This window comes from Electrophorus electricus, chromosome 3 (assembly GCF_041902795.1).
Source record: "Electrophorus electricus isolate QZ-2024a chromosome 3, ASM4190279v1, whole genome shotgun sequence".
NCBI lineage: Eukaryota > Metazoa > Chordata > Actinopteri > Gymnotiformes > Gymnotidae > Electrophorus > Electrophorus electricus.
Genome location: NC_137499.1, coordinates 34,703,493 through 34,729,204, shown reverse-complemented (window position 1 = coordinate 34,729,204; position 25,712 = coordinate 34,703,493). Strand labels below are relative to the sequence as shown.

The window sequence follows — 25,712 nt, the reverse complement described above, 5'->3', positions numbered from 1 at the left end:
AATGAGGTCATGTGCCGACATGATTCATCTAACGGGACACAAAAAAATGCATTTGCTAGATCAATGCAGGTGAACCATGACTGATCAGGTAGAAGGCTCGTCAGGGCCACATACGGGTTGGGCACTGGTATTGTCGGTGTGAGCAACACCTCATGAACAGCTCTGAGGTCATGAGCCATACGATATTTTACTGTCCCTTTCTTTTCCACCGGTAGAATTGGTGTGTTCCATTCTGAGACAGACGGCTCTAACACCCCTGCGTGTATAAGTCCCTCAATGATGTCCTTAATGCCCCATTCCGCCTCAGGCTTGTGGGGATACTGTTTAACCCAGATGGGGTAATGTGATGGAAAATATTATTTGATCATGTATTATCATGTGATTCATATGTAATGATTCATATATAATCATGTTAATCCTTTCCATCATATAATCCTATATGAATGGTTTAGTCTGCATACTCTGTCTCTGTATATTGTGTGAACAAATGACTGTGGGAATGTTGCTTTGTGACCTGCATGTGACTTGCAGGGGTCATAAAAAGGGATTAGGCTTTTGTTTTCTTGCAAATGGTGTCTGTTCTTTGAAGTGTCCTGGCATATGCAGGAATCTTCATCACCAAATGGAGCAGGGAATGCATAAACAAGATCACAGAGCACCCCCTCCCTGGGGAGGGGGTTGAAGTTTAGATATAAGGAGTAGAGTCAGTCTACCCCTTTAGAGCTTTCGCTTTCGAGCATTAGCTCTCACACAGCTGTGTTTTGTGTGTCCTATTTTCTTTATTAAATTCATTTAATCACGTCTGACTTGCTGTTTATTCAAATTTCCACCACAGTACTCTTTTCTTCTTCGCCTCAGGTCCCCCAGCCGTCGTCTCTACGAGTGTGCTTGGCTCGAAGTAGGGTGGTGGCAACTCTGTCTGTGTCAGCTTACTTCCTGTTTTGTCTTTGTTCTAGTGCTGCACTCTTTATTACCGCAAATGAGCGGATGTCATCTGTTGTCCCCTCGTCCCTAGTCACTCAGGGTAGGTGGGTCCATTTGAAGGAGAAAGCTATGCTTAGAAACTTCAACAACTGTGAAACACTTGCTCCAGCACGGCAGATGAAATGGCGCAGCAGAAGTAAGTTCTGTTAATTTCTATTTGTCCCAGTACTTATTAATTATAGGCTAGAATCCTTTCTAGCAGTTTTGTTTAAAATAGTTTCCAAAGACTACTTTGTAGTTCTAACATCCTACTATTTGAAGTGAAAACAAAAAAACACTGTCATTGAATATGTAACACGTCATGAATGTAACATGTTCTAAGGATTTATGATGGCGTTTCCTATTTTTAAAAAAAAGAAAAAAAAAAAGCTTAAACTATAGTTTAATTGTATATATCTTAACTTTTAAACTGAGATATATCTCAGTTTGGATTTATGTTAGCAGGAAGTTATTGACACCGACATGACCAAGAGTTAGGTGGCCAGTTTATTCATTTGTAAAGAAGACATACATTGATATCCCGAAAATTCGCGCTTCTGAATCTGCGGCTTCAAGAATTCGCGTATTTTTTCCTTGGAACCTAACGAGGCACGTTGAGACAACATAGAACTCGGACGGACAGACAGACAGACAGACACACGCATGCACGCACACACACACACGTATGTCTGAGGATGCGGCAGGGGCCATTTCGTGACAGTTAGCTTTGTGTGTGTGTGTGTGTGTGTGTGTGTGTGTGAAAGTACGGTATGCTACATCCAGAAGAACGAAGCGGCTATTAGGTGTACCGTTTCATCAAGTTTCTGTGAAACTGCTAAAAATGTATCCATCGTTAGGTTCCCATGCTAATGCTCACTGAGGAACTAGACATAAGGCATGTTTGATTCCCAAATGAGATGATGAACTTTTAAAAATATTCACAAATAACAATCATATTTTGTCCTCTTCTCATATTAAATATTATCATATTGTGTTGCAGGTTGCATAAGATCTGTTGAACATTTAAGTGTGTATGAAAATATTGCCTGATATAAATTTTCTTTTTGGCACAGAGGACAAATAAAGCAAGTACTAGAAAAATACATCTCAGACACCTTCAGAGACATTGCAACAGTGAGGAAATTTTGTGACAGAGAGCCAAAATGGACTCTACAGAGGAAATCGGAGCTACGCATGATGAGAGACATCAAAGACCGGGCAAAAAGCAAAGCCGAGGAACTGGAGAAAGAGCTGGGGTCAGCCCTGAAGGATACTCTGGAGGGACTGAAGAAACTCCATCACTTCCTGGATGCATTGGAGAGGCTATCAGTCACCTCAGTGCAAGTGTTTAGGAGTGAAAGCATTGTGCCAAGAGGGCTGAGCGCCAAGGCTGTTCAATCACTGATCTTCACAATCAGATCTGTGTCTCCACTCCTCATCCACTTCAAGAGAGATGCAGCTGCTTTCTTCATGCCCTTCCTCTGCAATGTGGAGGTCTTGGTCTTCCAGCTGGACAAGTACATCCAGATCACAAATCAGCTCTGCAAGATAATGAAACAGTAAGTTTATTTCTATTATTATTATTATTATTATTATTATTATTAATAATAATAATAATAATAATAATATGAATTATGGTTTTTGTAAAGTTTCTCCCAATGATTTTGTGGAACTGTTTTCTTCTTTGCAGATCCAACAGTGTTTTATTTTCTGGAGATATTCATGAGTATGTATTACACATATAGAAATTGAATAGAAATGTATTAACATATTAGCCTTTCTAAAATGGTATGGTCTTTTTTTCTTCCTAGGCCTCTACACACTAATAACAAAGTAATATTCTAACATTAAGGCTAAACTTTAGTAATCAAACGTTAATTTTACTTTGCTTATATTTGAACATCGAATTGACATGTATTTCATCACATATTACACTGCAGCTGGGAAAATTCCAAACCTTCCCTGGAGTTTATTTTGAACATGAGTGAGGAGTCAGTGTGTAACTTGCATGCCCATTTAGAAAAGCTAAACAGAATCAGGTAAAAACATTTCTTCTCTTATATAAATATATTTGCATTTTGAAGATTTGTGGTGCATTGATTTTCTTTACCTCTTGACCATTTCAGGATGGATGAGTCATTCAGGCTGACATTCCTTTTTAGTGGTGAGGCCCAGCGATTCATTGACGTATTCAGTCAGCATGGCTCCAGAATGTTTCAGTTGCTCTCTGATTTAGAGGAGGCTGCAGTTCAGCTGGATAGGATGGTGCTGGGATCCAGCATCTCCACTGTGGTTGGAAGTTCTGTAGGCATCGCAGGAACTGTCTTGTCCACCGTAGGCTTGGTTCTTGCCCCTGTCACTGCAGGGTTGTCCCTGACCCTCACATTGACAGGGGCTGGACTGGGAGTCAGCAGTGGTGTTACCAGCATGGTCACAGGCGTCACTGAAATGGCAGTGAACAGCCATGAGGAGCAGAATGCCAATAACATCTTCATCAGTTTTATGGAGCATGTGCTGAAGGTTCTAGATTGTATGGAGCAAGCAGCCAACATTGAAGGTCCTGTTCCAGACCCTCAAGAAATGGTTAATATGACCATTGGAACAGATAAAGTATCAATGTGTACTGGAAAAGTAGCCAAAGATTTTAATAAGGTGTTTCTTGGGCAACAGAAGGTTATACTTCAGATGAGGAAAGCAGCTGCCAGCATCACTAGCCTTGCTGCAGACCTGCCTGACACTGGGAAGCTAGCCAAGGGCACTACTCTGATCCTTTCAAAGTCAGCCAGGGCTGGTCTTAGGGCTGGTCTTAGGCCTGGTCTTAAGGCTGGTCTTAAGGCTGGTCTTAGGGCTGGTCCTGGGGCTGTATTATCCATTGGTATGGATGCCCTGTCTCTCTATAACGAAAGCATAAGCCTGGCCGAAGGGAAGAAAAATGAAACCTCTGAACTTATCCGCAATAGATCAGCTCTTTGGCGCTCAGAAGTGAAGGCATGGGAGAAGATATATAATTGTCTTTGTGAAGGGATTAGCAATTTCGACAGCAGTAAAAACATTTTACAGCAACCCTTTTACCATTAAACACATAACTCAACCTAAAATGTTTACATAGCAGGGAATAGAGCACTAGCCAAAGGAGTCAATGACACAAGAATTAAGTACTGTGAATCGTGTTCATTCCTAGAATTAAAACTAAAATAGATAAAATAGTGGAACTTGAACCAGCAACATACTGACTAGTACCATAACTGCTGAGATACCTCTCCCATCGAGCTTTATAAGAGATCAAGTTTCTCCCACTGAGTTCCTCACTGTCTTCAAACATAGTCTGCAAACTCAGATCTTTTAAAAGCACCTTAATTAAATTGGGCACTTGAAAAGAAGCTTTTATATTTGCATTTATACAATCGTCTGCTAATTTATTAAAGTATTAAATGGGTCAGAAACAAAAACACATATTTTTTAGTATTATGTTCTAGCTCTCTTTCTACACATCAGTACAAACACAGTTAGGGGTACTTTTGGACTCAAACCTATTTGAGCTAACTAAGGATACTTGCTAAGCATCTCCTAAATGCCATAAATTTAAATGTAAAGTAATAATTGGGTCAGAAACTCTGACCACAAGTCATTTGCATAATCCTGATTGGTAATTCAAGTGTGCTTTGCTGTATGATGTAGAAAAAATATATAAAATGCAAGCAGGTGATAGTGTGATAAAGTGTTATTTCCAATCCTAACAGCAGTGGTGCTGAGAATGTTATCCATGTTATCTTATTTGCTTTACCTTAATATCTCTTTGCATAATTTTCAAAAGATTTACTTATTTTACATTTTATTTTTTGTTTCTACAGTTGTGTATTAGCTTATGAATATATCTACACCTGTTTTTTTTTTGTTGTTTTTTGTTTTTTTTATATAAAACAAATTAAGCCTCCGAATGAAGAACAACTGAACCTAGAGTTTATCAGGTAACATAAAGCTTTTAATCAAACTGTCAAAACCAGGCTGATCCTTATTCATCTGAATCGTAAGTCTACACACATTTCAGTTGTGTGTTTTTAACTACGCAGTGTTAAACTGCAGCTACATTCCTCGCAAACCGGGCAAGCTCACCCAGTTATAAGAATGTGGCTCTGTTGAGTTGGAGCATGTAGGAAATGGAAGCATCATGGGATGTTAAGTGTTGCAGGAAAACAAAATATTCTGGTCTAAAAACAAAACCTTTTACAGTGATCATGGCCGACGAATACTCGTGACCTTTTGGGACTTCCTGGTTATGGCGGTGAAGGATTGGAAGCTTTGGAGCTTTGAGACCGACATTAGAACATGTGACACCTGGTGCTTTGCAGAAATTATAGTAGTCGGGTTTAAAAACTGCGCAGCACTGGAAATTACATTCCAATGACGACTCCAGTTACACTCCACATTTAATAAAAATATCTAATTATGATCATTAATAATGTTTAGTCGCTAAAGTGCTACAATAAAGGTATGTTTTACTGTTTACCTTTATATGAAAACGCAGTACAATAAAATGTTGCAAACTATAGTGGCGACATACTATGTACGCAACTGGCCACGTGGTAATAGCAGCTGTGATACAAGCTTCAGTACAATTGAATTTTCTATGACAAAATCTGAAGTTCTCTTATATCGGAAGAATGTTTTAAAAGGCAACTTAAAAGGGCAGGCACGTGTTTGTGGAAATTTAGCCGAAAAACACGGCGTATTCAGCATGGGATTTCTGGCGAACGGATGCATGTAGACGGCTGAAAATCGGTAAGCAGGGACTTGTATTAGTCCTAAGAAATGTTATGTTGATAAATGTACTGTACTTTAAGAATATTCGATTTTATCAAGTAATTTATTTGAGTATGCCCGTTTGGGGACGCCCGTGTGCCCGCTAGGGGGCGTGGTGCATTATTTAATCTGCTTTGAATCAATCACGTGACTGCCGGGATTCCCCCCCCCTTAGATGTGGTGGCCGTATTTGTAGTGTAGTATTTGTAGATACAGGCTTATTCTTAATTTACGGGGTGTGATGTCGCTGTCCTAAAGTGTGACAGAAGGACGGCGACGCCACGGAAAACTCTTATTATAAAAATGTATATTACATGTAGCCCCTGCCCTCACTCTTCCGCATTGACACGCCCATAAAGTGCCACTGCTGTCACGTAACAACTTTTCAATAGCTTGAGAAAGACAGCTGCTCAGTCCAGTTCTTACAAGTGGACAGCCTAAACACTTTGGATCCTTATTCATCTGAATCGTAAGTCTACATACATTTCAGTTGTGTTTTTTTTAACTACGCAGTGTTAAACTGCAGCTACATTCCTCGCAAACCGGGCAAGCTCACCCAGTTATAAGAATGTGGCTCTGTTGAGTTGGAGCATGTAGGAAATGGAAGCATCATGGGATGTTAAGTGTTGCAGGAAAACAAAATATTCTGGTCTTAAAACAAAACCTTTTACAGTGATCATAGCCGACGAATACTCGGGAAGCTTTTGGGACTTCCTGGTTATGGCGGTGAAGGATTGGAAGCTTTGGAGCTTTGAGACCGACATTAGAACATGTGACACCTGGTGCTTTGCAGAAATTATAGTAGTCGGGTTTAAAAACTGCGCAGCACTGGAAATTACATTCCAATGACGACTCCAGTTACACTCCACATTTAATAAAAATATCTAATTATGATCATTAATAATGTTTAGTCGCTAAAGTGCTACAATAAAGGTATGTTTTACTGTTTACCTTTATATGAAAACGCAGTACAATAAAATGTTGCAAACTATACTGGCGACATACTATGTAGGCAACTGGCCATGTGGTAATAGCAGCTGTGATACAAGCTTCAATACACTGAATCGGTGTGCCCTGTAATTAGGTGTTAGGTGGCCAGTTTATTCATTTGTAAAGAAGACATACATTGATATCCCGAAAATTCGCGCTTCTGAATCTGCAGCTTCAAGAATTCGCGTATTTTTTCCTTGGAACCTAACGAGGCACGTTGAGACAACATAGAACTCGGACGGACAGACAGACAGACAGACACACGCATGCACGCACACACACACACGTATGTCTGAGGATGCGGCAGGGGCCATTTCGTGACAGTTAGCTGTGTGTGTGTGTGTGTGTGTGTGTGTGTGTGTGTGTGTGTGTGTGTGTGTGTGTGTGTGTGTGAAAGTACGGTATGCTACATCCAGAAGAACGAAGCGGCTATTAGGTGTACCGTTTCATCAAGTTTCTGTGAAACTGTTAAAAATGTATCCATCGTTAGGTTCCCATGCTAATGCTCACTGAGGAACTAGACATAAGGCATGTTTGATTCCCAAATGAGATGATGAACTTTTAAAAATATTCACAAATAACAATCATATTTTGTCCTCTTCTCATATTAAATATTATCATATTGTGTTGCAGGTTGCATAAGATCTGTTGAACATTTAAGTGTGTATGAAAATATTGCCTGATATAAATTTTCTTTTTGGCACAGAGGACAAATAAAGCAAGTACTAGAAAAATACATCTCAGACACCTTCAGAGACATTGCAACAGTGAGGAAATTTTGTGACAGAGAGCCAAAATGGACTCTACAGAGGAAATCGGAGCTACGCATGATGAGAGACATCAAAGACCGGGCAAAAAGCAAAGCCGAGGAACTGGAGAAAGAGCTGGGGTCAGCCCTGAAGGATACTCTGGAGGGACTGAAGAAACTCCATCACTTCCTGGATGCATTGGAGAGGCTATCAGTCACCTCAGTGCAAGTGTTTAGGAGTGAAAGCATTGTGCCAAGAGGGCTGAGCGCCAAGGCTGTTCAATCACTGATCTTCACAATCAGATCTGTGTCTCCACTCCTCATCCACTTCAAGAGAGATGCAGCTGCTTTCTTCATGCCCTTCCTCTGCAATGTGGAGGTCTTGGTCTTCCAGCTGGACAAGTACATCCAGATCACAAATCAGCTCTGCAAGATAATGAAACAGTAAGTTTATTTCTATTATTATTATTATTATTATTATTATTATTAATATTAATAATAATAATAATAATATGAATTATGGTTTTTGTAAAGTTTCTCCCAATGATTTTGTGGAACTGTTTTCTTCTTTGCAGATCCAACAGTGTTTTATTTTCTGGAGATATTCATGAGTATGTATTACACATATAGAAATTGAATAGAAATGTATTAACATATTAGCCTTTCTAAAATGGTATGGTCTTTTTTTCTTCCTAGGCCTCTACACACTAATAACAAAGTAATATTCTAACATTAAGGCTAAACTTTAGTAATCAAACGTTAATTTTACTTTGCTTATATTTGAACATCGAATTGACATGTATTTCATCACATATTACACTGCAGCTGGGAAAATTCCAAACCTTCCCTGGAGTTTATTTTGAACATGAGTGAGGAGTCAGTGTGTAACTTGCATGCCCATTTAGAAAAGCTAAACAGAATCAGGTAAAAACATTTCTTCTCTTATATAAATATATTTGCATTTTGAAGATTTGTGGTGCATTGATTTTCTTTACCTCTTGACCATTTCAGGATGGATGAGTCATTCAGGCTGACATTCCTTTTTAGTGGTGAGGCCCAGCGATTCATTGACGTATTCAGTCAGCATGGCTCCAGAATGTTTCAGTTGCTCTCTGATTTAGAGGAGGCTGCAGTTCAGCTGGATAGGATGGCGCTGGGATCCAGCATCTCCACTGTGGTTGGAAGTTCTGTAGGCATCGCAGGAACTGTCTTGTCCACCGTAGGCTTGGTTCTTGCCCCTGTCACTGCAGGGTTGTCCCTGACCCTCACATTGACAGGGGCTGGACTGGGAGTCAGCAGTGGTGTTACCAGCATGGTCACAGGCGTCACTGAAATGGCAGTGAACAGCCATGAGGAGCAGAATGCCAATAACATCTTCATCAGTTTTATGGAGCATGTGCTGAAGGTTCTAGATTGTATGGAGCAAGCAGCCAACATCGAAGGTCCTGTTCCAGACCCTCAAGAAATGGTTAATATGACCATTGGAACAGATAAAGTATCAATGTGTACTGGAAAAGTAGCCAAAGATTTTAATAAGGTGTTTCTTGAGCAACAGAAGGTTATACTTCAGATGATGAAAGCAGCTGCCAGCATCACTAGCCTTGCTGCAGACCTGCCTGACATTGGGAAGCTAGCCAAGGGCACTACTCTGATCCTTTCAAAGTCAGCCAGGGCTGGTCTTAGGGCTGGTCTTAGGGCTGGTCTTAGGCCTGGTCTTAAGGCTGGTCTTAAGGCTGGTCTTAGGGCTGGTCCTGGGGCTGTATTATCCATTGGTATGGATGCCCTGTCTCTCTATAACGAAAGCATAAGCCTGGCCGAAGGGAAGAAAAATGAAACCTCTGAACTTATCCGCAATAGATCAGCTCTTTGGTGCTCAGAAGTGAAGGCATGGGAGAAGATATATAATTGTCTTTGTGAAGGGATTAGCAATTTCGACAGCAGTAAAAACATTTTACAGCAACCCTTTTACCATTAAACACATAACTCAACCTAAAATGTTTACATAGCAGGGAATAGAGCACTAGCCAAAGGAGTCAATGACACAAGAATTAAGTACTGTGAATCGTGTTCATTCCTAGAATTAAAACTAAAATAGATAAAATAGTGGAACTTGAACCAGCAACATACTGACTAGTACCATAACTGCTGAGATACCTCTCCCATCGAGCTTTATAAGAGATCAAGTTTCTTCCACTGAGTTCCTCACTGTCTTCAAACATAGTCTGCAAACTCAGATCTTTTAAAAGCACCTTAATTAAATTGGGCACTTGAAAAGAAGCTTTTATATTTGCATTTATACAATCATCTGCTAATTTATTAAAGTATTAAATGGGTCAGAAACAAAAACACATTTTTTAGTATTGTGTTCTAGCTCTCTTTCTACACATCAGTACAAACACAGTTAGGGGTACTTTTGGACGCAAACCTATTTGAGCTAACTAAGGATACTTGCTAAGCATCTCCTAAATGCCATAAATTTAAATGTAAAGTAATAATTGGGTCAGAAACTCTGTGACCACAAGTCATTTGCATAATCCTGATTGGTAATTCAAGTGTGCTTTGCTGTATGATGTAGAAAAATATATATAAAATGCAAGCAGGTGATAGTGTGATAAAGTGTTATTTCCAATCCTAACAGCAGTGGTGCTGAGAATGTTATCCATGTTATCTTATTTGCTTTACCTTAATATCTCTTTGCATAATTTTCAAAAGATTTACTTATTTTACATTTTTTTTGTTTCTACAGTTGTGTATTAGCTTATGAATATATCTACACCTGTTTTGTTTTTTTTTATATATAAAACAAATTAAGCCTCCGAATGAAGAACAACTGAACCTAGAGTTTATCAGGTAACAAAGCTTTTAATCAAACTGTCAAAACCAGGCTGATCCTTATTCATCTGAATCGTAATTCTACACACATTTCAGTTGTGTGTTTTTAACTACGCAGTGTTAAACTGCAGCTACATTCCTCGCAAACCGGGCAAGCTCACCCAGTTATAAGAATGTGGCTCTGTTGAGTTGGAGCATGTAGGAAATGGAAGCATCATGGGATGTTAAGTGTTGCAGGAAAACAAAATATTCTGGTCTAAAAACAAAACCTTTTACAGTGATCATGGCCGACGAATACTCGTGACCTTTTGGGACTTCCTGGTTATGGCGGTGAAGGATTGGAAGCTTTGGAGCTTTGAGACCGACATTAGAACATGTGACACCTGGTGCTTTGCAGAAATTATAGTAGTCGGGTTTAAAAACTGCGCAGCACTGGAAATTACATTCCAATGACGACTCCAGTTACACTCCACATTTAATAAAAATATCTAATTATGATCATTAATAATGTTTAGTCGCTAAAGTGCTACAATAAAGGTATGTTTTACTGTTTACCTTTATATGAAAACGCAGTACAATAAAATGTTGCAAACTATAGTGGCGACATACTATGTACGCAACTGGCCACGTGGTAATAGCAGCTGTGATACAAGCTTCAGTACAATTGAATTTTCTATGACAAAATCTGAAGTTCTCTTATATCGGAAGAATGTTTTAAAAGGCAACTTAAAAGGGCAGGCACGTGTTTGTGGAAATTTAGCCGAAAAACACGGCGTATTCAGCATGGGATTTCTGGCGAACGGATGCATGTAGACGGCTGAAAATCGGTAAGCAGGGACTTGTATTAGTCCTAAGAAATGTTATGTTGATAAATGTACTGTACTTTAAGAATATTCGATTTTATCAAGTAATTTATTTGAGTATGCCCGTTTGGGGACGCGGTGCATTATTTAATCTGCTTTGAATCAATCACGTGACTGCCGGGATTCCCCCCCCTTAGATGTGGTGGCCGTATTTGTAGTGTAGTATTTGTAGATACAGGCTTATTCTTAATTTACGGGGTGTGATGTCGCTGTCCTAAAGTGTGACAGAAGGACGGCGACGCCACGGAAAACTCTTATTATAAAAATGTATATTACATGTAGCCCCTGCCCTCACTCTTCCGCATTGACATGCCCATAAAGTGCCACTGCTGTCACGTAACAACTTTTCAATAGCTTGAGAAAGACAGCTGCTCAGTCCAGTTCTTACAAGTGGACAGCCTAAACACTTTGGATCCTTATTCATCTGAATCGTAAGTCTACATACATTTCAGTTGTGTTTTTTTTAACTACGCAGTGTTAAACTGCAGCTACATTCCTCGCAAACCGGGCAAGCTCACCCAGTTATAAGAATGTGGCTCTGTTGAGTTGGAGCATGTAGGAAATGGAAGCATCATGGGATGTTAAGTGTTGCAGGAAAACAAAATATTCTGGTCTTAAAACAAAACCTTTTACAGTGATCATAGCCGACGAATACTCGGGAAGCTTTTGGGACTTCCTGGTTATGGCGGTGAAGGATTGGAAGCTTTGGAACTTTGAGACCGACATTAGAACATGTGACACCTGGTGCTTTGCAGAAATTATAGTAGTCGGGTTTAAAAACTGCGCAGCACTGGAAATTACATTCCAATGACGACTCCAGTTACACTCCACATTTAATAAAAATATCTAATTATGATCATTAATAATGTTTAGTCGCTAAAGTGCTACAATAAAAGTATGTTTTACTGTTTACCTTTATATGAAAACGCAGTACAATAAAATGTTGCAAACTATACTGGCGACATACTATGTAGGCAACTGGCCATGTGGTAATAGCAGCTGTGATACAAGCTTCAATACACTGAATCGGTGTGCCCTGTAATAGTGAAACGAGCTTCGACGCTTTGATTTCGACAACAGAATGAAACGATTTATGGACTCCGAGCCAGCAGCAGACCAACAGTAAAACATTCAGATGGAAATAATGAGTGGATGGACGTCATCTATTGGTTAGCCACCATATTATAACTATTTTGGAGAAAGTATACGTGGTTATTACAGTTTTGGTATTAAAGGCTTACACTGCGTGTTAGTATAGGTTTAAATATTTCTCTGTGTTTCACCTCTAGTGTAGTTTGCGTTGCTTCTATCTTTATTCTATTCTTGATTGGATTACTGGAAATGTGCGTTTCAGTAAACCGATCTGTCATCTGTTGCCCCCTAGTCCCAGCCAAAGATTGTTTGAGAAGTGCGTAGTAATGGTAGAATGAAAAGATCCCGCACAGTATTGAAACAACGATTGAACTAGTGCTGCTTGTTAGGTTTTCTCAATTTTGTTTGCATAATATTTGGTTAATATATGAGAAATAGGATATGACAAGGTGTTTCAGAATAACAGTGAATTTCGTCGCTACGTGGGTGACTACCACCATGACTAACTGCTGCATAGACAGGACTAGCTGGTTTTGCCTTCCACCCTCCTGTGTTTACACTGGGGTTTTCTTTTACATTGTTCATGTCTCAATTGATCAATCATCTGAACATTGACTAAACACTATGGATAATACGGGGGAGATTGGTCTCAAAGTTGGTCCTAAGACACTGTGCAGGCTGGCTTCTCTCAGTGGTTAGTCACTACTGATTCTTTTGAGAACTATGGATAATGATGTTACATTGTTTAAAGCGCCCATGATTGGGGTTGTTGTATCGTATACCGCTCCAGCCGCTCTACAGATGATGCCATCTCTATCATACTTCATCTGGCACTCACACATCTGGATAAAAAGGGCACCTACGTAAGAATGCTGGTTATAGACTTCAGTTCAGCATTCAACACCACCATTAAGTTCACTGATGACATGACCGTGGTGGGTCTTATCAACAAGGACAACGAGTCAACATACAGAGAGGAGGTGCGAGAACTGGTGAGCTGCTGTAAAGTCAACAACCTGTATCTGAATGTTGACAAGACAAAAGAAATGGTTATTGACTTCAGGAGAGCAAGGCGAGATCACTCCCCACTTGCCATCAATGGCTCCTCAGTGGAGATCGTCGAACATCAAGTTCCTTGGTGTTCACTTAGCGGAGAACCTCACCTGGACCCTGAACACCAGTTCCATCACCAAGAGAGCCCAGCAATGTCTTTACTTCCTTTGCAAGTTGAGGAAAGCCCATCTCCCATCACCCATCCTCAATACCTTCTATAGAGGTACTGTAGAATGCATCCTGAGCAGCTACATCACTACCTGGTTTTGGAACTGCACCGCCTTTGACCGCAAGACCCTCCAGAGAATGGTGAGAACAGCTGAGAAGATCATTGGAGTCTCTCTTCCTCCATCACGAACATCTACACAACATGCTGCATCCAGAAAGCCACCAACGTTGTGAAAGACTCCACACACCCCTCACACAACCTGTTCTCCCTTTTGCCATCTGGAAGAAGGTGCCGCAGCGTCCGGTCCCGCACCTCCGGACTGTGCAACAGCTTCTTCCCAGAAGCCATTAGACTCCTGAACTCTGGCTAACGCCATTCCCAATTCAGATTCCAAAAATGGGCACTTTTATACATACACACATGCTTATACTCACTCACTCACTCACACACACACACACACACACATTGTTTTGCATTGGACTAGTGCTGAAGTCGAACTTCACACAAATAAAATATGCACTCCTGTTGCAATCTTGCACATTACCCTGCTTGCTGCTAGAGTACTGTACTAAACCATCACTGTACTCTGAACTGCTACCAGTGACTGCAAATGTTCAGTATAGCATGTCACTGACTCCTATGCACAACTCACTTTACATATTCCCAGCACTGTGTACTGCACGAAATAATTGCACTGTCTATTCATTTTGTATTTGTCCTGTCCTGTATTTATTGTTGTTTAATGTTTGACATTTTGCACTATATTGGATTGTTTGCACTTCTGCAGCATGGAGCATTGTCTTATTTTTGCTGTATACTTGTATATAGCTGAAATGACAATAAAAGCCTCTTTGAACTTTTGAACTTTGAACGTGTGGCTGGGGGTGAAGGGTGGAGCATTTATTAGATTGGTTCTGGGTAAGCTGATGAGGTTTGACAGTAACAAAGTTCCAGTTAGCCCTTCAAATCACAGCTTGATTGCACCAGGGACACTCGTATTGAATATTTGTATCTTAAAAAGCAATAAAATTGAGCTACATCTTAGCAACCTTATCAGAAATCTGTTTGAGAGGAGAAGATAAGGGGTTGACTTCTAAGCAGTGAAGGTTCTGCATATCTCCCCCTTAATTGTAGTCACAATGCAATATGGATTTCACCCAGCAAAATGCCTCTACCAGATATAGTTTGAGGATTGCGGTGCAAGAACTTTTACAGTCTTTCTTTGTATTGTGTTCAACAAATTGATATTTCACTTTGACACAATTTTCAACAATTGGCCAAACATATCCCCTCCCCTCCCCTCAGATGCTGTCCACCAGACTAGTGCAGGCTGGGGAGCAGGCTGACGCGTCTATCATCAGGATCCCCCCACACCACTACATCCATGTGCTGGATCAGAATACCAACATTGCCCGTGTGGAGATCGGACCACTCACCTACATCCGCCAGGACAATGAGAGGTAGTCGCGGGCATGCCCGCGGACTGCATGTGGTCATCGTGGTGTGCATGCATGCAGAACCCTGACCTTAGTGTCAGTCAGTTCCTATTTAAAATAATTACTATTTTCAAATGGATAAGGAACAAAAGCAGGTCCTGGTACATTATTCTAACTGATGAAGTTCATGGTTGCAGTTATTATTTTATTACAATAAAACATGAACTTAGATCAAAGAATTAAGTAGTTTAATTTCTGAACCTTATAGTGATGCAATGGTGTGTTATATAGGTCAGGAGCAAAGTGTAGGTGTGAGAATGCAGCCAAGCTACATGGTTTTAAGAAGACGTTCTAGCAGTGCTTCCTGTAGACAGCCCATTAAAGTTCAGCTCCTGTATATCCCCTACTAAAGTGTCGTTCTCTTTACAAACATATGCACTCCACCTTTCAGCTATGTAAACCTCGCCTTTTATGTTATCAGCTTCATGCGGACTAGCATTTAATAACTTCAGGAGACTTGTGGCAGGGCTCAAAGCTCTAAAAAATGAGGCTAGAGAGAGGGTGAATTGTCCATGTCTGTACCTATCCTTACACTGTGCACAATTATTAGGCATTTGTATTTTTGAGGATTCATTTCATTATTGAACAGCTACAGTGCTCTCTGTAAATCCAAAATGTTAATAAACCTCAAATCTGAATATTTACATTTATGGCATTTAGCAGACACTCTTATCCAGAGCGACTTAGAAAAGTGCTTTGACATTTACTCATAGAATATCCTAGTACAGTACAGTAGGTTAAAGTCCAACATACCAATGAACTAGAATACTGTAGAATACAGGGATCAATGCTAATACCTGGACGTACAAAATACATAAGGTCCATCTTAAACAATGAGTGCAATAAACAAGTGCTAGAGTTTGTTAAACATAATAAACAATACCCTACAATAAGTACTAAATTAGTCAGTCAGTATGGGAGCAGTGTCAGTTGTCCTTTAAATATTCTGCAAATAGATGGGTCTTCAGTCTGCATTTGAAGACTTCAAGGGACTTTGCTGTCCGGACAGCAAGTGGGAGAATATTTAAGAAAGTAAAAGTGAAGTTTTGACTAAGCATTAGGGAGGTATAATTGTGTTTGTGGAATAGCTTGTGGACAATAATTTGTTTTAAGCAGATTGATATTTTGCAAGTGGTTTTGTATCACCTGTAACCGAATCCTTCCTTTCGTGGTCCATAGTTTGCATTGTGTTCTGTTAAACCATGTATATAGTGGCAAGATACTTAGACCAGCAGTGCTTGAACAAATTTTCCCATTTATGTAATACATAATGTATACATCTTTTATATATTATTAGAACTTTAGTCATCTAAAGTCTGACTGATATCTTCTTGTGTCTTAGTGGCTCCTCTGAACTTCTCTCTCTCTCTCTCCCTCCCCCCCTTTCTCTCATTCTCTCCCTCCCTCTTTCCCTCTCAGGGTGCTCTTCCCCCCAAACCGCATGACCATGGTTCCCCCCCGCCATTACTGTGTCATCGTAAACCCGGTCGCCCGTGACGACGAGGGTCGGGTTCAGTTCGACGACGCTGGCCAAGCCAAGCTCCGCCATGCTGACCTGGAGATCCGCCTGACCCAGGACCCGTTCCCGCTCTACCCTGGGGAAGAGATCCAGAAGGTATAGCTAATCTTCTCTCTCACTTCCCCCTCATAAGGCTCTCTAATTCCCGAGAACTGCATTCATTGGTGGTTCCATGTTTTAGACACGTTTTTATCTGTTACAAGCACTGCGGGCTACCTTCAGACTTCTTTGGCTTCTCTCTCCATACCTTCTAATAATTACTCTGCCATTTCCTAATACCTCCCACTGCCTTTCTCTTTGCTCAGAAGGCTATTTTGTATTTTCCTCTCTGTCTCTCTTGCCTGCCCGTCTGTCCCTCTCACTGTGTGTGTCTGTCTTTCTCTCAGGAAGTGACCCCACTGCAGATTGTGTATCCCGACACTGCCCTGCGCCTTCAGGCTCTGCTGGACTTTGAGGAGGAGGAGGGTGCTGAGAAGAGAGTGGCTGGGGATGAGTGGCTGTTTGAGGGACCAGGTGCCTTTGCTCCTTCCACCTGCTCAATTAGCTGTATCTCCTCCCACACACAAGCCGGTGTTCCCTCCTCTCCTTCCTGTATTTCATGAATACACGCGTATCATTCAGATATCAGACTTGCTGCATCCCACCTCCAAAGCTACTGTGCGTGTCTTCACAAGTCTTCTCTTCGTTTAATAGGAATTTCTTATCATGTTGGAGCGACATTATTCCCCTCTGTATGGCTAGCATGGTGTCCTCTAAACCCCCGGCAGGGACGTACATCCCTAGGAAGGAGGTGGCCGTGCTGGAGACCATCAAAGCCACGGTGATCCGCGAGAACCAGGCAATTCGTCTCCGAGCTCGCAAAGAGGGCGTAGACCGCAGTGGCGTGCGCAGAGTAACTGGTTAGACACATGCACACAAAAGCAAAATGATCATTTGTACAGGCATTGTTTCCATTTCAAACACTGTCCCATAGCAGTTACGTGCAAACATTCAAATAGCCATTCAGTAGAATGTGTGCATGCGCATGGGAGGGAAGTGGTATAAAGTGGTATTTTAGAACCAGGCTCCAATTGTTCCAAAAGTTCCTTAAATTGTTAGAATGAATTTCATTCTGACAAGCTCAAAGTAGCATTACATTGTGTGTGTGTGTGTGTGTGTGTGTGTGTGTGTGTGTGTGTGTGTGTGTGTGTGTGTGTGCGCACTAGGTGAGGAGTGGCAAGTTCGTAAGGTGGGAGCATACCTGCCTGGAGCAATTGAGGAAGTCATCGACATTGTGAATGCTTTCATCCTCAATGACAAGGTAACTCATCTTTTAATTTATTTCTGCTCTTTCCTTCTACCTCATGTCTTGCTTCTTTTGTTTCTCGCTGTCTTTCTCCCTCCCTCTCCCAGTCTTCCATTTGTCTTTTTCATGCACCTCTTGTGGGCAGCAAGGGATGTACAGTAAACTGGTTTGGTGTTTTAGCCCACAGGTCACACTTATAACACAGAGACAAATGCATTTACACTGCATGTGGAGTGATCCCACTGGTGTGGTCCGGGCCTGACTCCACCCTTGCCTCCGCAGAGCGCGCTACACGTGCGTGCGCTCCGCCCTTTCCGCGACGAAGGAGGGCGGGAGCGTCGCACGGGTGAGGAGTGGTTGGTGACGGTCGCCGACCGCGAAGCGCATGTCCCCTCTGTCGCTGAGGAGGTCATTGGGGTGGTCGACGTGACGACACTGAGCAGTAGGCAGTACTGTGTCATCCTGGACCCGGTGGGGCCGGACGGCAAACCTCAGCTCGGACAGAAGCGGGTGGTGAAGGTGCTCTCCCTACTCTTCCTCATGGCAACTGAATGCTCAGCAGGCAGTCTAAAGTGTGATAAGGGTGCGGAGAAACATACTAATGTTATAAATGGCTGCCATTTACAGACTCTTCAGTGCAATTAAATTATTCTTATACCAGTTCTTCAGATATTCAAACATTTTTGCCAAACTGCTATGATATTGTGATTGTAGATAATTGTAAATGTGTAACTGACCCTTATTTTTCGCAAAGCTAAGCTATTGCAGGACTGTGTTGTTTAGAGCAAATAAATTCTTCATTCCTCCCTGTCTCTCTCTCTCTCTCTCTCTCTCTCTCTTTCTCTCTCTCAGGGGGAGCGGTCATTCTTCCTGAGGCCTGGCGAGCATTTGGAGCAGGGCATTCAGGATGTGTATGTGCTGTCCGAGGATGAGGGTCTGGTCCTGCGTGCTGTGGAGGCCTTCACCGACACAGAGGCGGTGAGACAGGTCAAGAGACAGACAGGCACAGAGGTGTCAGGCATAGTTAGCAGCCGAAAAGACAGAACAGGTCAGGCTTTCTGTGGGAGAACCATCAGCAGATAAGCAGCAGGTGTCCAACAGAACTTCAGCTTTCTGTCCGTGCTTCACTACTTGTTCAGCCAGAATCATATCTGCATGTGTGCCAAACTCTGTCCTCCCCAGCAAACATACACCACACACCCTTCTGAAACATGCACCATCATTTACCTTGCCAGGTGCATAAAAAAAGTTCATAGTCCAAACATACTGCAAAAACAGTAGTCATGAAGCTCCACCTCCTCTTCCGCAGTGAGAAGAGATTGTCAGACGCACTCAAACTACAAAGAACGTGGGCTGTTTGATCGCCTCTCAGTCTTCCTACGTAGACATGCTCTGTGCTTAAGGGGCCTAATAGTGATTGAGCATTTTAAAATAAAGGGGAGATTTAGGAGATTGATTAAGTGTCTTTGTCTCTGATTTCTCCATGGCCTGATTCTTTAACTCCTCCTCTTTGTCTCCCTTCCCCTTATCTGAATAATTTCACCCTCCTCCTCTATTAATTTTTTAATTCTTTTTGCTTTGGAATTTTGATACCTTTTTTAATCGTGTTTTTCACATTGCTTTCCTCACACGCCTCCATGCACATGCACATACTTGCACATGCTCAGTGTGTTATTCACACATGTCGGAGTCCTTCCCCACCCATCCCTGTCCTCTGCCGTTGCTCCCCATCCCTCTTTCTCCGTCTCACCCCCTCTCTTGCCCTCTCTCCCCATCAGCAAGAGGAGGAAGAGAGGGAGGAGGAGGAGGTACGCGCCAAAAAGGCCCGCGTCCAGCGTCGGCCTGGCGACCGCTGGATGTTGCGTGGCCCCATCGAGTATGTCCCGCCTGTCACTGTTGAGGTCCTTCTGCAGCGGAACAGCATCCCGTTGGACGAGAACGAGGGTATCTACGTGCGCGACATCAAGACCGGGAAGGTGTGCCACAGGCCAGCTCATGTTGTGTGGGTGGGAGGCGGAGCTTGAACTATGTGGGTGGAGGTGGGTATTGAGCTGGGTCTTTTTGGGTGGGTCCTTGGTAGGGGGATTTTTACAGGTATCTCTAAATGATCTCACAGCCCTCCGTCACAATGGAAATGTTTGCCGACTGAGCGTTTGAGAAATGAGCACTTGTGAAATGTTTAGAAAAGAGTGTCTCCACCCTTCTTTTAAAAAGTACTGGGCTTGACCACATTAAATAGTGGGTGGGTGATTGATGACTGCTATACTGGTTGCTTTACCTGCTTGATGAAGCATGTCAAAGAGGTGAAGAAACATTTGAAAGTTTGTAAGCCTCCAAACAACTTAATCTCCAAAAAGCAACACCCTAAAGACAGGCTTAAAATAGACTGAGGTATTCTGCCTGATCCTTGGTTCTCTCGGTTTGGTTGATCTGTCCCGTGGTGCAGGTGCGGGCAGTGATTGGTCAGACCTACATGCTGACCCATGATGAGGAGCTGTGGGAGAAAGAGTTGCCTGTCAACGTGGAGGTGCTACTGGGCAGCACACGTGATCCGCTGGCTGGTCGATCTGAGCGCAATCAGGATGATACCGGCGAACCAAGGGACAAAACCAGAGTGGTGTCCTTCCGCGTGCCCCATAATGCTGCTGTGCAGGTGTACGACTACAGAGAGAAGAAAGCCAGGTAATGACACACCCCTGTCAAACCCTCTCCTCACTCACTCTTATGGGAAGTTGTCCTTCTAACACCCATAGTATATATACACACGCACAGGTTGGGGACACCCCACAGGGCTAGCCTGCACTTTCTGCAGTAGGGGAGTGCTGACTTTTTTGCAAGTAATCAGGATTTTCTTTTACCTGTGCTTTTCTACTATTCCACACCTGAATGCTTAGTAAGTGCTTATTTTAACCTAACGCTGTTTGCTGTGTTCCACAATGGATGAGTACATGTTGGCTTTGTGTAAGCCTAGTCAGACTGCTTTGCACCTTGAACAGGAATGCCCCACAAAGAAGTCTTTAAAAATCCACTTTTACACATGCACAATGAATACTCCTGTCTCCTGAACATTGTACCTGAATTACAAACAGTGGCTAGGATTAACACAATGACCAGCCACACACTGAGGCAAACACAGGGATTAAGTACATGGGCTGATGAGAACTAAACAGGACACAGGTGAAACTCATGAGGGGAGGGGAAAATGAAACTAAGGAACAGAACCACAGCAAGGAAGTAAAGCAAATCATAGGCATAAAACATGGTAACCATGACAATACGATGCTAGGGAGTGGCCAATCTTGACACCATAACTAAACTGTTTAAGTCTTTTAAAGTAAAAACTTTAAAATAGCTCTCTCTCCCTGTCAGAGTGGTGTTTGGGCCAGATTTGGTGATGCTGGGTCCAGATGAGCAGTTCACCGTACTCTCCCTGTCTGGCGACAAGCCCAAACGCGCCAATGTCATCAAAGCCATCTGCCTGCTGCTTGGCCCTGACTTCTGCACTGACATCATCACCATAGAAACTGCCGACCATGCCCGTCTGCAGCTCCAGCTCTCCTACAACTGGTAGGTGTGTGTGTGTGTGTGTGTGTGTGTGTGTGTGTGTGTGTGTGTGTGTGTGTGTGTGTGTGTGTGTGTGTGTGTGTGTGTGTGTGTGTGTGTGTGTGTGTGTGTGTGTGTGTGTGTGTGTGTGTGTGTGTGCAAGTTAAAATTCTGCTTAGCAGTGCAATAAAAATCCTGCATAGCCAGCAGTGCCCTTAAGCTGAATGTGCCTGGTGACATTTGCTCTTATGACATCTGTGAAAGAGAGTCTTTATTCAGACATTACTGCAGAAGTCTCTGGAGACACATGGCAGACGTGGCCATACATTAGTGTGGTAATTTGTTGTCTCTCCTGTTTCAAATGGTCACGTGGCCACAAAGCCTTGCCCATCCTGTTTAGCAGCGCGGCAGTGTCCCTCAGGCTCCATTTTGGGTTTCTGTCTGTGGCTATAGTTTATCTCCCTCTCTCCTGCTCATGTTTTCAGATGGACCAAGCCATTCCCTTATAGCTGGCATGAATGTCAAATGTCATGTGTTCCCTGATTTAAAATAACTTCCATTTAAATTAGATCAAACAGGCTTAAAATTATTCTATTAAGGCAAATCAGGGCGCAAGGGGATGTGTACTGTCCAATTAAAAGCCTTCTTCCCACTGCCCCTCCCCCAGGCACTTTGACATAAAGAGCCGCACAGATCCGGCACAAGCCGCCACCCTGTTCTCCGTGCCTGACTTCGTGGGCGACGCCTGCAAGGCCATCGCCTCCAGAATCAGGGGAGCTGTGGCCTCTGTGCAGTTCGACGACTTCCACAAGGTGCATAAGCCTGGCGTGGACGCGGCTCCACCTCTGACACAGCACTTCCCCTTGGCTTGGTCAAAGGCCAAGATGTCCCTCACATGGTGCCTGATACTCACGCCTGTTTAAAATTTGAAAACAATGCAAATAGCATCTGACCACTCGAGAGGTTGTGTGTAGATTGTGTTGTGTGTGTGTGTATATATGCATCAGTTATACATTATTAATAAATGTTTATATAAACAGTATTTATATGTGCAATATAAGTGTATATTAAAAGCATCCAAATAATTATTACCCTTTGGTTAAAACCAGGTTTGTCATGAAAGAGGCTAATAAAAAATGCTATAACATGCACAGGCTGTAAACCAACAGAATACAATATGGCTGCCATAATTGATTGTAATAAAATGTAATATTATTTAATGCTGTTAAAGGGTAGGTATGCCTAATGAAGAACTGTCCACTCAGTGTAATGGAAAGATGTTGTGTTTTTAATTTGGAGACTTGAGCACAAGCAGTTTCCTCACTTGTTCATAGTAATACCAATTGTAAAGTCTCAGGAAGCCCCTGTGTGTGGTTGCTCATGTGCTGCTCACTGGTCGCCCTGCTGTTCCCTCTGCAGAACTCGAACCGGATCATCTGCTCGGCCGTGTTTGGCTTCGACGAGAAGCTGGCGGTGCGTTCCAGTCTGCGGTTTGGCCAGAACGGCCTGGTGATCAGCAGCGTGGACATCCAGTCGGTGGAGCCCGTGGACCAGCGCACGCGTGACGCCCTGCAGAAGAGTGTGCAGCTCGCCATTGAGATCACCACCAACTCGCAGGAGGCCGCTGCTCGGTCAGGACTCCGCCTCCTCTCCCACCTCCTCTCCCACCTCCTCACCCACCTCCTCACCCTGCCTCTGCTGGCTTTCAGGTTTTGCTGAGCCAGTTTCTCTGTTCCTGCTCTTTTTTTTTGGGTCCACATTTAAGAGGTGCTTCTTCCTTCTGTGTGGTGATTAACCTTCTATTCACTTTTTGTTCTTGATTTTTTTTTTTTTTTTAACTCATGATGAGTCCATTTGATCACATACATGGCTTCTGTCTCTAACTCTCTCTCTCTCTCTTTCTCTCGTACGCTCTCTGTCTCTCTTTCTAATGACCTTTTCTCTCTCACTCACACTGTCTTGCTCTCTAATCTCTTTCGCAGACACGAGGCGGAGCGTCTGGAGCAGGAAGCACGTGGCCGGCTGGAGAGGCAGCGGATCAGTGACCAGGCGGAGGCTGAGAAGACCAGGAAAGAGCTACTGGAACTGGAGGCTCTCAGGTGAAGGCGCTCTGCTGTGCTCCATGGCTCCCGAGTGCACCCAGGCAGTTCAACCTGACAGAGCTAAGGAGAACTGGGATGATTTTTTGCAGGGCAGCCACTGATGGTCAGGTGCACCTGTGTTCATCTGCATGGAAACATGTAATTTGCAAAACTAATCCAAAACCTACATGCAAATTCGGGATTGGAAAAAATAAAAGCAGTATAGAGGTGAAAACATGGGTAACTTATGTAAATCATAAAATTAATGTAAATATATACGCATTAATAAAGTATGCCTTTTCTTAAAATGGATTCTTGTAGCCCAGTCCACCTCCTGTGGCTAGAGTCCTAGAGCTAGTTGCTTGCTGTGCTAGCTGTGTGCGTGCGCGCATGTGTGTGTGTGCAGCGCTACGGTGGAGAGCACAGGAGCAGCAAAGGCTGAGGCTCAGTCCAGAGCAGAGGCAGCACGCATCCAGGGAGAGGCAGCAGTCAGCGAGGCCAAGCTCAAAGCCGAAGCTCAGAAAATAGAGGCGGTATGTCAGTCTGTGCTTTCTCATGTCTCATTCTTTGCCATTCCTCCCACTATCCCCCCCCACCCCACCCCCACCCCCCATTTTCCCTCTTTCTCACACAGTGTTCGTAAGCCTTAAACAATTTAAAATAGTAGACGGTACTGTGCACCATCCTCCATAACCTTCCTACGGACTTTTAAGACGCAGCTTCATCGGTGTGTCTTCTGTCCACCCCCCACCCCCTGCAGGAGGCGGAGTTGGCACGTCTGGCCAAAGCACGGGAGCAGGAGCTCAGCTATAAGAAGATGATGGACTCTTTAGAGATTGAGAAGCAACAAAAGCTGGCAGACATTGAGAGCCACCGCTTCAAGCAGCTGGTGGAGTCTATCGGCAGCGACACGCTGACGGAGATGGCCAGAGCTGGACCGGAGCTGCAGGTACACCTTCCTACCCAACCCTGCACGCTGACCTCCACCCATTCAGTTAGAACCTCCACAGGCTCTGAGGGGGATTTCAAACAACAGGGCTTGCCTGTGATGTGGTCTGACTCTAGCTGTAGCCTAGTTTGGTTTTAGTCAGGTGTATTCTTTTACTGGTTACAAACTGTCTTAAAGATGTGCTTATATTTGGCCTTTTTGTGTGTGTGTTACATGCCTTGAGTAATTTTAATATACGGGCTGTCAGGGCAGAGTTGCCATGTTTTATACCTCGGGGGCTTTTCAATTCATTCTAAATTTCCTATAAATTATTACTCAAGTTAGTAAGTAATGACACTGGGCGGTCTCACTGGTATGGTATGGTGTGGTGTGGTATGGTATGGTGTGGTATGCTCAGATGTAGTCACTGTCACTGGTGGGCAGAGTAAACAGTGATGCATCTCAGCACACAACACAAGCGAACTGTCCCACCTGAGCTGGAACCACTAAAAATATATGCTCACAGATCCTTGATCATAGTAAGCTGAACATAAAATGCATTATGGGGCTCAGAAGTTAAGGTCCTGGACTAGTAATAAGAAGGTGGCCAGTTCAAGCCCAACGATCACTAAGTTACCACTGTTACACCTCTAACCAAAAAGGCCCTTAAACTTTCAATTGCTCAATTGTACTTGGTCACAATTGTAAGTCACTTTGGATAAAAGTGTCTGCTAAATGCCATAAATGTAAAATAAAAGCACTTTTCAGATGTATTATTATTAATAATAATAGTCTTAATATTGTTGTTTGTTTGAATTAATCACATAAATCTGTGGTCCCCACTCCCCTACAGGTGAAACTGCTGCAAGCTCTGGGTCTTAAGTCAACTCTGATCACAGACGGCTCTTCCCCCATCAATCTGTTCACTACCGCTAATGGGCTGCTGGGGGCGATGAAGGCCAGTGAGAAAGAGTAAAGGAGCTAAGAAACCAAGAAAAGAAGAAAGATTACGGAAATTATCAGATGTGCCTCAGTATGACCACATATGCTGTGTTTAGCTAGGTGCAAGTCTTGATCTGGTTCATCTCTGTAGTAAAATCTTGTTCCATTGCCTTAACCTGACAAATAGTCGCTTAAGGCCCTCTAGTGTTCAGGTTTCAGGTATCTCACATCCACTCCGAATTTAGACTAATCTGACTACATCAAAATGACTTGCACCCAGCACTTTTTATACATGCAATGAACCCCAAATATAACTTCCTTTTCCATTTTTCAGCAATAAAAATTAAGCTGCATGTTAAAATGTTGCTTTGAACTTATTACCGTTGGCCACCTGCTGACGTAGCCGCT

The 25,712-nt window shown here is 42.8% G+C and overlaps 3 protein-coding genes across 8 annotated transcripts; all 3 read left to right on the top strand.

Annotated features, from left to right (window-relative positions):
- The first annotated feature begins 835 nt into the window (after nt 1-835).
- LOC113569886 (uncharacterized) lies at nt 836-5,512 on the top strand. 2 transcript variants are annotated; one of them, XM_026997967.3, is made up of 5 exons: nt 846-1,120; nt 2,037-2,522; nt 2,654-2,689; nt 2,904-3,002; nt 3,090-5,512. In XM_026997967.3, the coding sequence occupies exons 1-5, from the start codon at nt 1,107-1,109 to the stop codon at nt 4,039-4,041; spliced, it is 1,587 nt and encodes a 528-aa protein (XP_026853768.2). In that variant the 5' UTR covers nt 846-1,106; the 3' UTR covers nt 4,042-5,512. The 2 variants fall into 2 exon arrangements, with proteins under 2 accessions (XP_081567400.1, XP_026853768.2); XM_081711274.1 differs by lacking the exon at nt 2,904-3,002 and having other exon boundaries at nt 836-1,120.
- A 51-nt stretch (nt 5,513-5,563) lies between these two features.
- Nucleotides 5,564-10,930, top strand: LOC118241051 (uncharacterized). 3 transcript variants are annotated; one of them, XM_081711276.1, is made up of 5 exons: nt 5,564-5,742; nt 7,460-7,945; nt 8,077-8,112; nt 8,327-8,425; nt 8,513-10,930. In XM_081711276.1, exons 2-5 carry the CDS (start codon nt 7,581-7,583, stop codon nt 9,474-9,476), a joined length of 1,464 nt encoding a protein of 487 aa, XP_081567402.1. In that variant the 5' UTR covers nt 5,564-5,742; nt 7,460-7,580; the 3' UTR covers nt 9,477-10,930. The 3 variants fall into 3 exon arrangements, with proteins under 3 accessions (XP_081567402.1, XP_081567403.1, XP_035380282.2); XM_035524389.2 differs by lacking the exon at nt 5,564-5,742 and adding an exon at nt 5,945-6,232; XM_081711277.1 differs by lacking the exons at nt 5,564-5,742; nt 8,327-8,425 and adding an exon at nt 5,940-6,232.
- A 90-nt stretch (nt 10,931-11,020) lies between these two features.
- On the top strand, nt 11,021-25,665 carry mvp (major vault protein). Of its 3 annotated transcripts, none has more exons than XM_081711272.1 (17): nt 11,021-11,160; nt 14,816-14,970; nt 16,426-16,621; nt 16,912-17,038; nt 17,293-17,424; nt 17,731-17,825; nt 18,093-18,329; nt 18,663-18,797; nt 19,589-19,786; nt 20,257-20,492; nt 21,180-21,377; nt 22,021-22,165; nt 22,773-22,984; nt 23,336-23,452; nt 23,841-23,967; nt 24,195-24,383; nt 25,216-25,665. In XM_081711272.1, the coding sequence occupies exons 2-17, from the start codon at nt 14,816-14,818 to the stop codon at nt 25,336-25,338; spliced, it is 2,622 nt and encodes an 873-aa protein (XP_081567398.1). In that variant the 5' UTR covers nt 11,021-11,160; the 3' UTR covers nt 25,339-25,665. The 3 variants fall into 3 exon arrangements, with proteins under 3 accessions (XP_081567398.1, XP_081567397.1, XP_081567399.1); XM_081711271.1 differs by lacking the exon at nt 11,021-11,160 and adding an exon at nt 11,366-11,627; XM_081711273.1 differs by lacking the exon at nt 11,021-11,160 and adding an exon at nt 11,368-11,627 and having other exon boundaries at nt 18,663-18,788.
- The last annotated feature ends 47 nt before the right edge of the window (nt 25,666-25,712 follow it).